Here is a 12,152-nt window from a genome sequence, read left to right as displayed (position 1 = left end):
TTCTTTCAATTCATGTTTTAGACTAGTTCTTCGTTTAGAGTTGTAATTACGTGACAGATTACTTCTCGAGACGGTTTTACGGTATTTCTTTAATCAAGTTTATTTATTTATTTTTACTTGCTTTCTTTAAATTCTACAATTTAAATTATGCCTTTTAATTATGCAATTTAGTTTATGCGTTTTTATGATGCTTTCCTTTAAATTATGCAATTTAGTTTCATGCCTAGATTAGAAGCTTTTAAATTACAAGTATTTAAATTCCTAGTTAGTATTTAAATTCCAAGTTCCTTTACTCTAATCGCGTTTAAATCTTGCCTAGGGTTTTATAGTTTTTCGCCTAGATAATTTTAAGATTAAAGTTTTAGTTAAGTTTAATTTCACGTTAATTTACTTTCCATGTTTTAGTTTAATATTCTTAAGTTTACAGCTTTCTTGTGACATAATTAATTGCCCTTAAAGATCTTCCTTGAGCGACGACTTTGGGTTAACTTACCATCACTAGGATGTCCTTGTTCTATTGCAAGTCAAACTAGAAGTGTTCTATGTTGAGTCAGGATACCAAGCGGTGCGACCTCCTGTGTGTGAATAGTGAGGTCCCGGGTTCAAACCCCACTGCTCCCCCTCCCCAACTCCCCCAAGTAAAAAAGAAAAAAAGAAAATATATGTTATTATAAAAGATTTTAGAATAAATAAGTGAAACGAAAATAATTTTTTTATAATAAAAAATAAAGAAATGACTGTAATTAAGACAAGTTGGCTACATCCATTCATTATTTCATAAAACTATAGCTTATTATAAAAATGAATTTAAAATTAAAAAATATAAAATATAAAAAATGACTATAATAATGAGAATAATGGCATAGGTTGGCTACATCCCTTCATTATTTCATAAACTATAAGTCATTATATAAAAATTAGAATAAATAAGTGAAATTGAAATTAAAAGAATATAAAGAAATGACTATTAAAGAGTTAACGTTATAGATTGGCTACATCCCTTCATTATTTCATAAAACTATATATAGGTTATTATAAAAAATTAGGATAAATAAGTTGAAATGAAAATTTAGAAAATATAATTAAATAATGTTATACTAATAAAAAGACAAATTCATGCACTAGACTTCTATTAAATGTTAACTTTTAATAGAAAATATGATGTGCTGGAAACTTTAACCCAAGAAATATAGGTTGGTACCATAGGCTGCTGCGTTCATTAAGCTTATGGGTCTAAACAACAGGGAGAAAATAGGTCACTGTTCATTTTGTGAAAACATTGTTATTACCGAAGGTGTATTAATTCTGTCTCGCTTGTGCTCCCTTCGTCCCGGCTATCTTGAGACCTTTTTTTATTGGCACGAAAATTTAAAAAATGTCTCAAAATTAATGCGACGTTTAAAAAGAAAATTATCTCAAGATAGGTGGAATGAATGGAGTATTCTATTTCAAATTAATTTTTTGCGTGTAGAGCTTAGAACCGAAAAATAAAGAACAATAGTTGCTAAATTAATTTTTTTTCTTGCTATGTTAATCTTATTTCTTATTCTATATTTTTATTTACTTTTGTTTTTGTGTTTTTAAGGGAGCAATATGTAAATATCAAGTTTTCGTATTTCGGTTCTAAAAAAAGTTTTTTATTTCATATTTTTTTATTATAATAGTCCATTCGTCCTCCAAATAACTTCCTATCTATTTTGGGACATTATCCAACCACTAATAATATTTTATTTATTCTTATTTTTTGACATTTCATCATTCCTAATACTAATTATAACACATTGTAACACTTTTTATTCATTACCAATACACTTAACAATTTTTTCTTAAAACCCATGTTGTTTCCTACTAGAAACTTATTTGGGGGATGAATGGAGTAGTTTTTAATACAGTTAAGTTGAAGAAAAATATATGATTTATTTTATATTTTTAATTTTTTTAATTTTTTTAAGTGAAATTAGTATTTATTTTAATATAAATTTGTAGATGTATAATTAGTTATACATAGATTATAGTATTAAAATAACATACAAATATTTCACTAAAATATATTCAATATATATATATATATATATATATTAACAAAAATAAGAAATGAAACACCAAAAGTGTAGAATAAATGAACACATAAAACATATTGGTGTGATATATATTAGGTACAATCGGGTGTACCGTACAATTGGGTTGCACCCTCACTTAGACTCTGACCCACACCTTAATTCGAATTAGTATTCTCATTTAAACTTTATGAATAACACTATATTTGGTGCGAGTCAACTCAGTTATACGATACACTGAGTTGTAGGGGTGAGCATTCGGTTATATGGTTCGGTTTTTGCTAAAACCAAACCAAACCAAACCATATTTTAGTTCGGTTTGAAAAAAAAAATCGAACCGAACCGAATTAACCGAAATTTTTATAATTAAAACCGAACCGAACCGAAAAACCGAATTAATCCGAAGAAAACCGAAATTTTCGAAAAAACGCCGAAAAATCGAAATTTTCGAAAAAAAAACCAAAAATTTCAAAAAAAAAAACTATAAAATTAAAAAAATATTAGAAGTTAGATATTATAAAATTATAATTAAAATATTATATATATATATATATAAATATATATATATATTATAAATATAATTCGGTTTTGTTCGGTTTTAAAAAATTCGAACCGAACCGAACTGAAAAACCGAAATTTTATGGAAAAAAATCCAAACCGAACCGAAAAATCGAAAAAACCGAACCATATTTTAAAATTTCGGTTTGGATCGATTCGGTTATTCGGTTTCGGATTTTTTGCTCACCCCTACTGAGTTGTACCCACATTTTTGTGAAAAATGTTAAGTTGCCACCCTACTCGGCAAGTTGGCACAACACATACAATATAATGATAGCTAAGTGACCTGTACCTCTTTTTTTCTTTTTTTCTTTTTCTTTTTTAATGTTAAGTTGCCCCCTTACTTGACACAACGCAGAAAATGATAGAACTTTTTTGGAGCAAAATGTATTTAGAACTTCGATTAAATCTTTCTACACATATTATAAAACAGAAATGAGAATACATATTGGATGCAGCTATATATATATAAGGAGGTGGTCAATTAAAATTTTCCAATATTGCAATAGTACTCGCACTAATTAATCTTACAATACAATTTCAATCCAAGGTAAATATTAACATAATTATATTGCACAGTTATAGATTAATTAGTAATAAAATATGATACTCCCTTCATCCCTTAAAATTATAAAATTGTTGAGTATATTGATAGTTGAGCATAAAATTGTTCAATTATATGTGGGATAAAATCTAAAAATGAAAAGTGCATAATTTTAGAGAACGTATAAATGCATAATTTTGTAGGATGGAGGCATCCTAATTGGATACAATCAATCCTAATTAATAATTTTAAAATTGAACTGGTATTCAAGAAATTGAAATAGAAGAAATTAAAATAAGTGTTACAACTAAAAATGGGATAAATTATCACATAATGTACACATGAATATGGAATAGCTAAGTTGCCAAACTTGCTAGGTAGGTAGAACTTAATTATGCATATTATATGTGGAAATACATTCAATGGACTGTATATATATATCGATGATGAGTGAAATCTTCCAATATTGGAATATTGCTAATCTCACCATACAACTTCACTACAAGGTAAGCTTGCATGCATCACATTTAAGTCGGCTGAGCGACAACATTGTTTTTGATGTATTGGCATGAAGAACTTGATCATAACAATTTATGAAAATCATATAGGCAAGATGAAGAGAGTGGCGGTGATAGGCGGAGGTGTAAGTGGGCTGGCAGCAGCCTATGTTTTGGCGAAAGAAGGTGTGGATGTGGTGCTGTATGAGAAGGAGAATAGCCTAGGCGGTCAAGCCAAGACTGCTATTGTTCATCACACTCCTCTCGATTTACGTTTCATCATTTTTACTCAGGTTTGACTTTTTATATACTAGTCAATGGATCGTTGAAATAATGTGAATGATTGATTTATTGTTTATGGAAAATATGTGTGTAAGTGTGAACTGGGATTCAATTATTGGACAGGCTATGTATCCGGAAGTGATGGAACTATTTGAGAGTGTTGGAGTTGAAACTGACGTCTCTGACATTTCATACTCTGTGAGCTTGGATCAAGGCCATGGTTATGAATGGGGCACTCGAAATGGACTCTCCAGTTTGTTTGCACAAAAAAGAATGCCCTGAATCCATGGTTTTGGAAAATGATTAGGGAAATCACTAAGTTCAGAGACGACGCCTCTCTGTAAGTAGTATCATAATTAAGAAAACTCAGCCCTCTTTTGGTTGTAATAATTGCATTTATTAGTTCTCCACTAATTGCAGTTATGTTGAAGAGCTCGATAACAATCCGGATATTGACCGGAATGAAACGCTGGGGACCTTCGTCCAATCCCGTGGTTACTCTGAGTTATTTCAGAAAGCTTTTCTTGTAAGACTATTCGAAAATCATACTTTATATATGCCCATGTCATGCAATGCAAGCAAAATCTTACTTTGAAGTTTGTTTCTTTCCAGATTCCAATTTGTGCTTCTATTTGGTCATGCTCTTCAGCAGTGATGACCTTCTCTGCCTATTTAACACTTTCGATCTTGCGTAATCACGACATTCTGGAGGTAGACGTTTACATTTGTTAGTAATTAATGTGGCATGCATCGTTACCGTATCTTTCTTTTAAAATGTTTGGATTAATGATTTTCTTTTGTGCAGCTTCTTGGTCTCACCAAGCTTACACCGAAGTGGCTTTCACGAAGTTATGTGGATGGGGTAGTTTCTCAGATTCTTTACATTCTTTACTTTAGAAACGTCATTTGAGGAACACGGCAAATATTAAGTGTAAAGAGTTTTCTACTTTTCTTGTAAATAGACTCTTATAAGATTTTACTTCATCATATATGACTAGATTAAAAAAGAGCTGGAAAGCAGAGGCTGTCAAGTGAAAACTAATTCTGAAATATATTCAGTTTTTACCAATGACAAGGGTAAATATATGTCCAAACTCTACTCTTCGATTGTTTTCTCTTATCTTTTTTTGCTAGCAAATAAATATAATAATATAATATGAAAACATATTATGTTCATTTTCTTATATAAAGTTAATTGAATGAGGTGCTGCGGCACTTTGTAGAGAAAATGATCTGAACATATTTTGCTTACTTCATCAAATGGCATAGATTAATTACAAAGGTATTTATATAGACACCTCTAAACATAAATCTAGCAATGCATGAATTAGATGAACAGACACATGCATGAATACTAAGGACCATCGATTAACTTTAATTGCAAATTACTTCTCAACACACTATATGTCGAGATTTTTATTTTCCTAATTCTTCTCAAACAGGCACGTGAAATATAAATCCCAGCTGAATAAAGGGCCCAAAACAAGATTCGATATACAATTAATTAAGAAGAACGATCACGAACAGAGTTCAAATGAAGTTGATTCATTTATGTATTAATCCAAATTAAAAAATCATGCAGGTTGTGTTATTACATGTAAAGATGGGTTGGAAGAAGCATATGACGGGTGCATAGTTGCTGCACATGCTCCTGATACTCTCAAGATCTTAGGAAAGCATGCGACATATGATGAACTAAGAATACTCGGTGCTTTTCAATATGCCTGCAGGTTTGTTTCTTTTATCTTCTTCTGAGAAGAACCTTCTTGTCTGGCAATGACGGATAGTAAAATTCCTGTACGTCTTTCTTGCACACAAGCATGGCTGAATATAATACTTGAGATACGAAGAGCTTTATGCATATACTCTTATGGAAATATTGCCTTAAAATGGATCCTAACTCCTTCTATGTGTAGTATTGAAAGTATATGTATGTTCTTAATAATCATGAGTCCTTTTTTATTCTTCAACCTTATGGCAGTGATATTTTCCTTCATCACGACGAATATTTCATGCCCAAAATCCGAGCAGCATGGGGCTCAAGGAATTTTCTTGAAATTATAACGTATTGGATAAACAATGTCCAGGTTTGTGAAATAGTTTCCGAGTTAGATAATAAATTTGTAATTATCGGAACATAATAAATTTTAATGTGGTTCCTGTTTTCAATGGATATATATGTACAGAATATTTGTGAACCAGGGGTTCCATTTTTCTTGACTCTAAATCCACCTCATACACCTATAAAGACATTGTGTAAGTGGTCAACTAGCCACCCAATACCTTCAGTTGCTGCATCCAGAGCTTCGTCTGAGCTCAGTCTTATCCAAGGAAAGAGGGGACTCTGGTTCTGCGGAGCATATCAAGGTGCATTTGAAATCCTTAGAAGCATTTTCTGCAGTCCATTATGTTTAGCATTGCGTGTGATGATTTAATAGTTTTCATTGGTATTGCATTGTTTTACTTCAAGGTTATGGCTTCCCTGAAGATGGAGTAAAGGTATTGTGCATAACTATTAATACGGCCTTAAATTTCTTGCTTTCTTGGGCCAGTTTTCATTCTGTTTACATGATTTGATCTCGGCAGGCAGGCATACTTGCTGCAAATAGCTTGCTTCGGAAACATTATACTTCTCCACACAATCCCACACGCATGGTTCCATCCTTGCTTGAAAATGGGGCTCGTGTTCTTGTTACTAGGTTTCTTCAGCGCTTTATTGCTACTGGATGTCTAATGTGAGCTTCTGGTAACTTCAGAATGTATAATGAGTCAATGACATTTGCAAAACTGCATCTTTCATATGAATCCCATGCTGAGAGAAAAATGCCTTTGATCCTTTGCTGTTTACTTCTCAATCTTTGGCTTTTCTATAACAGTTTAATGGAAGAAGGAGGTCAAATACTCACCTTTGAAGGTACAAGAAAAAAGAGCCCTTTAAAAGTCAGTTTGATAGTTTGCAAACCGCAGTTCTATTGGAAGGTAAGAAATCTATTTCAGGCATCCTTAAACAAGCAGAGTATGTAAGATTAGGTAAGTAAAGACATTGGTAATTGTGGATCAAACTGAATATCTTTCTCACAGGTTGTTACAGGGTCTGATTTAGGTTTTGCTGATGCCTACATTGATGGTGACATTTACTTTGCTGATGCAAATGAAGGCCTTCTTAACTTTCTTCTGGTATGAAAGTGGATCTGAAATAGATAGTACTTTCATTAAATTTTAACTCTGCAGCTATCATTTTATCTAAAAGTGTACTTTCTCCAACTTGTATTTTGCAGCTGATTATAGCAAACACAGAATTGGATTATTATACCTCAAACTTGAACAAGGGAAGGTAGTATAAATCAACCAAAAAAAAGATCAATGTATATAAATCCTGAATATGGAACATAATGAGAATATATGAACTGTGCTGGTATATATGTTTAGGGGATGGTGGACAAATTTCTCTCACACTTCTGTAGTTGCTTCTGCAAAAAAATTCATCAAGCGTGTTTCCAGGAAGAACACGCTATCTCAGGCCCCGCGTAACATCTCGCAGCATTATGACCTAGTAAGCATGATTATCTATAATGCAAATTAATCATTTACAAATTTACCTTCAAGTAATCAAATTTGATCATATTAAATTTCTTTCTTCAAATTATGCCCTGAATGGACCAAAGATCAAGCTTTTAATATGTTAATCGTTTTGGCTTTTAACTTGCTATGACATGCATGAGATTTATACTAGATGATCATATGGTTACTCTTATTTTATTTGACTTTTGGCAGAGTAATGAGCTATTTTCTCTATTTATGGATGAAACAATGATGTACTCTAGCGCAATATTTCAGGTAGTATTCATAGACTCTTGATAGGCCTTGTATTGTATCTATAGACTATAATTCGATGAACACCAATAATATCTTTTATTGTCTTTAAAGAATCAAGGTGAGGACTTGAAGAATGCACAGCTCAGGAAAATTCATACCTTGATTGAAAAGGTAACGTTCACTCATACATTCCTTAAATCTCGAAATGACCGTAGCAGATGCTGAATGTTAGAAAATAATTTAAATGAGCCATATCATCATATATTCTTAATTTTGACTCTCATGCTAAATTCTATTGACTACAGGCAAGAATTAATAAAGATCATCACATTCTAGAGATTGGATGTGGTTGGGGAAGTTTCGCATTTGAAGTAGTAAAAAAAACAGGATGCAAATATACTGGCATTACATTGTCAGAAAAGCAGCTGCAATATTTGGAACCAAAAGTAAAGGAATCAGGTCTTCAGGTATAACATTTTATCTAGTTACTACATGCATATGAATATATGATAAGGAAATCTCGGATTAATTTTGTGCATAGTGTTACGAGATGTCATTTCTCATGTTTAAAATTTCAATATCAGGACCAAATTGAATTTCTTCTGTGTGACTACCGCCAACTGCCTAACAACTCCAAATATGATAGGATAATAGGATGGTGAGACTCATTAAATTTTATTATATCTACAATCATCTCAACCATTTAAAATTAAGTTGATGTTATGATGTATATGTTTCTGATGCTGAATTTTCAGTGAGATGATAGAACACGTTGGGCATGAATTCTTGGAAGAGTTTTTTAAATGCTGTGAATCTTCATTGGCTGACAATGGCATTCTCGTTCTTCAGGTAACCATACCATTGAGAAAAATATTGTTAACCAAATTGTACCAACAAGAACCCAATGGATGAATTCTCTTAATTACAAGTATTTAGAAGAGAAAAAGAACCTCCACAATATCTCTCAAATAATAAATAATCAAAATCAACAATTCCAATTATAGAGGTCTTGAATTCTTGATGTGCAAATTTTATCAGCACATCGATATAAATGATGACTGAGCCACTTCAGTTGAGAAAGTTAGGGCTTCCCAAAGAGTATGACTTAGCTGACCTCCCATCATCTCCACCTTCCCATCATCTCCAAATAATTGCAACCTAAGAATATTGTATATTATGTTCTATATTGAAGAAAGTAATATACATGATAAGAAAGTAATATTATGTTCTAGAAGAATAAAAATACATAGTTTTAATTAATATAAACTCTAACAAAAACTAGCTGGTTGATTTTTTTCCATCAGTTCATAGCAGTAGCTGATGAGAAATATGATGAGTGGAGGAGCAGCGATGGATTCGCCACGGAATACATATTCCACGGTGGTTGTCTGCCTTCACTTAACAGAGTAATATCTGCAATGGCTGCCTCATCCAGACTTAGGTGATCCACGTTTTCCTTCTTAATAAATATGGGTATAAGGTAAATTGTATTGATGCATATCTAATTAAAATGATTACATGTAGCGTGGTGCACCTAGAAGAAATAGGATGTCATTATTTCCCCACCCTCAAATGTTGGCGACACAACTTTCTCCAAAACAAAAGGTAATTGCACTTAACAGTTCTATATATACTCCTAAACAGTCATTTCTTATTACATTTTAATGTTTCTAAAGGAAACTTGCTTCTTCTTAGTAAAATTCTTGATCTTGGATTTGATGAGAAGTTCATACGGACGTGGGAATACTATTTTGACTATTGTGCTGCTGGATTCAAATATTGTGTTATTGGAGATTATCAGGTTACATATCTCTAGCTTTTACACAATTTTCTGTTACTTTTTGTGCCATGAAATAATGTTTTGTTATTTCTCACTTAATGTCAGATTGTATTCAATAGACCTGGTGATGTTGCTGCATTGGGGAGTGCTCCATACAACCCTCTGCCTTCTACCAGCTGATTTCTCAGGATGGTCTGCTGTCAGTTAGTTGAAATAAAGGCTTGATGTTTTAGTCTTTAAGTACTATTAATAAATTATGAGTAAAATTAGGGTTAAATATATGTAATATTACAAACTTTAGCCGAAATACATTTTGTCTACAAATTTTAAAAATTTTATGTTTTTATCACAAACTTTCACATTTGTTCAATTTTCCCACCATTTTTATTTTCTCTTAATTCAAAATCGGCGGGCACTGATGTGGTGTTGCATCCCGATTTTCGAATGAAGACTTTCAAATTGGCAATGACGGGAGGGGATTAAGAAGTGGAGAAAGGAGGGGGTAAATCATCTCACAACATAACAGGAATGCATGAAGTTCAATCAGACTTTGAATATAACACCCTAATTTTTTTATATGCCAAAATATGGAGTAATAAATATTTCTTATCTTTATTACAAAACCAAAAAAAAATTACTTTGATTATACTAATAAATATATAAGCTAAACTACAATTTGATTATCTATACTTATAGAAAAAGAGCCTAAGGCATTCTAAGGCACAACTTGTGGATTGTCTATTTTACCCCTGTTATACTAATATAAAAAGAGCTTTAAGCACAATATGTGAATTGTCTATTTTACCCCTATTAAATAATTTATTTTAAGGTTATTTTACATATGATATATTTATAAAAATATATTAATTCATTAGATATTACACTAAATCTATGTGATATATATCTATAGCTATTGATAAGACTTATAGATAAATATATTCATTCCATAAATTATCTAATAAAAGTAAAGAATTAATATATTTTTTAAAATAATATATTATCAAATAAAATAATATTAATTATACGTACAACGTACGTTCTTTCTGCTAGTACTAATAAATAGGGCAAATAGCACCAAAATCCTCGAAGTTTCGTCGAATTCGCATTTTTCCCATGACCTTTAAATTTCTTGTTAAAATCCTTGAACTTAATTCCGATTCTCGTTTTTCCCATAAAATTGATCGATAATTTAACTAATGCTGACATGGCTGTCGGAAAGCCACGTAGGATTAAGTTTCCGGCGACGGAAACTACATAATTTCGCCAAAATCCTCGAAGTTTCGCCGAATTCGCAATTTTCCCCTGACCTCAATTTAGGGTTCTTGAGACAAAAAAAACACCCAATCCATGTCTTCGTCTTCGTCATCCCGCTGGAACTTCAACCATGGATAGACAAGTACGAGGCTGCCAACGCTGTAACTCCGGCGAGGAGCCCCCTCGTCCTTCGTCTGATCCCTCAAACTGAAGCACCCTCTGAATCTCTCTCTCTGTCCACTCCCATCCGCCCTTGGCTGGGCAGCAGCGACACCGCCGCCGCCGACCTCGGCCTCCCTCATTTCTCTCAATTCTGTCTTTATGTCAAACGACGACACACAACAATCGACCGCCTTGTTCCCTCAACCAAACCAGACGCCCTCAACAAGAAGCTTAGCAAAACGACGTCGTTTAGCTTCATTTTAAGATCAAGGGAAAAATGAGAATCCCGCTAAACTTCAGGGATTTTGACGCTATTAGGTTAGACGCAAAACGACGTCGTTTAGCTTCTAATTAATCTATTCAGCATAAGTGTGCCACGCTGGTGACACGTCATCTAATCAATGGCCGGAAAACGTCACTAAGGAAAAAACGAGAATCCGAGCAATGGTTAAGGATTTTAACAAGAAATTTAAAGGTCAAGAGAAAAATGCGAATTTCGCGAAACTATAAGGATTTTGGTGCTATTTGCCCTCATAAATATATATAAGCTAAACTACAACTCTTAGTTCTCGTAAAAGGAACCATACCCTTAAAAATATATAAGCTCCTTATTAACGAATTTGGTTAATCAAATAAAAGTTAATCTTAAAGCATGAATAATAACTACATCAGATTCATGGATTTGTCAAAATAAAAGAGATTTTTAACAAGTAATACAGTAATGTTTTAGGATGCAAATTTTGAATACCTAAAAAAATTCATTCAACAGAAATTAAATATAAAAGAATGCAGCTTTAATCTTTTTAAATACAAGGATAAAACTAATATACCATAAACAAAATAAATGAAGTTTCAATCATAAAACGAAGGCAAGATAAATTAAACTTAAATTTCCACATGAACTTCTTTATCCCTAGTCATTCTCGACTTCCATAGCCACTTCGACTCCACAACTGCAAAACTGTAAGGGAAAAGAGGGGTGATCATATTGAAAATATACTCAGTGAGGAACCATGCAAAAACCCACATACGCTTAAACATGCTAATAAATCACATTGTTATACACATATGCTGAAACCCCTAAAACTGACCATGTATTTGGACATGATATACTGAACATGTATCTGGACATGTAACTGAATCTGAAACATGTATCTGAATATATAGCTAAACAAGTATAATCAAACATGAATTAAAAGTAT

General features: G+C 32.3%; 1 protein-coding gene across 1 annotated transcript; it reads left to right on the top strand.

Annotated features, from left to right (window-relative positions):
• The first annotated feature begins 3,821 nt into the window (after window positions 1-3,821).
• On the top strand, window positions 3,822-9,904 carry LOC131024193 (uncharacterized). Its single transcript, XM_057953703.1, has 24 exons — window positions 3,822-3,949; window positions 4,062-4,278; window positions 4,359-4,464; window positions 4,551-4,649; window positions 4,744-4,800; window positions 4,937-5,015; window positions 5,521-5,668; window positions 5,920-6,025; window positions 6,125-6,305; window positions 6,409-6,437; window positions 6,525-6,673; window positions 6,815-6,917; window positions 7,020-7,115; window positions 7,217-7,272; window positions 7,368-7,491; window positions 7,713-7,775; window positions 7,866-7,925; window positions 8,060-8,221; window positions 8,339-8,412; window positions 8,510-8,603; window positions 9,059-9,195; window positions 9,279-9,359; window positions 9,450-9,555; window positions 9,640-9,904. The coding sequence occupies exons 2-24, from the start codon at window positions 4,166-4,168 to the stop codon at window positions 9,712-9,714; spliced, it is 2,298 nt and encodes a 765-aa protein (XP_057809686.1). The 5' UTR covers window positions 3,822-3,949; window positions 4,062-4,165; the 3' UTR covers window positions 9,715-9,904.
• The last annotated feature ends 2,248 nt before the right edge of the window (window positions 9,905-12,152 follow it).

Source organism: Salvia miltiorrhiza, chromosome 5 (assembly GCF_028751815.1).
Source record: "Salvia miltiorrhiza cultivar Shanhuang (shh) chromosome 5, IMPLAD_Smil_shh, whole genome shotgun sequence".
Lineage (NCBI taxonomy): Eukaryota > Viridiplantae > Streptophyta > Magnoliopsida > Lamiales > Lamiaceae > Salvia > Salvia miltiorrhiza.
The sequence above is the reverse complement of the archived record's forward strand: the minus strand, read 5'-3'. Positions and strand labels throughout refer to the sequence as shown.

Coding starts and splice junctions, on each gene's coding strand:
- LOC131024193 (XM_057953703.1), top strand. CDS start 4,166: ATGGGGCACTCGAAATGGACTCTCCAGTTTGTTTGCACAAAAAAGAAT. Junction 5,669..5,919: donor GCTTTTCAATATGCCTGCAG/GTTTGTTTCTTT, acceptor ACCTTATGGCAG/TGATATTTTCCTTCATCACG. Junction 7,776..7,865: donor ACTCTAGCGCAATATTTCAG/GTAGTATTCATA, acceptor TTGTCTTTAAAG/AATCAAGGTGAGGACTTGAA.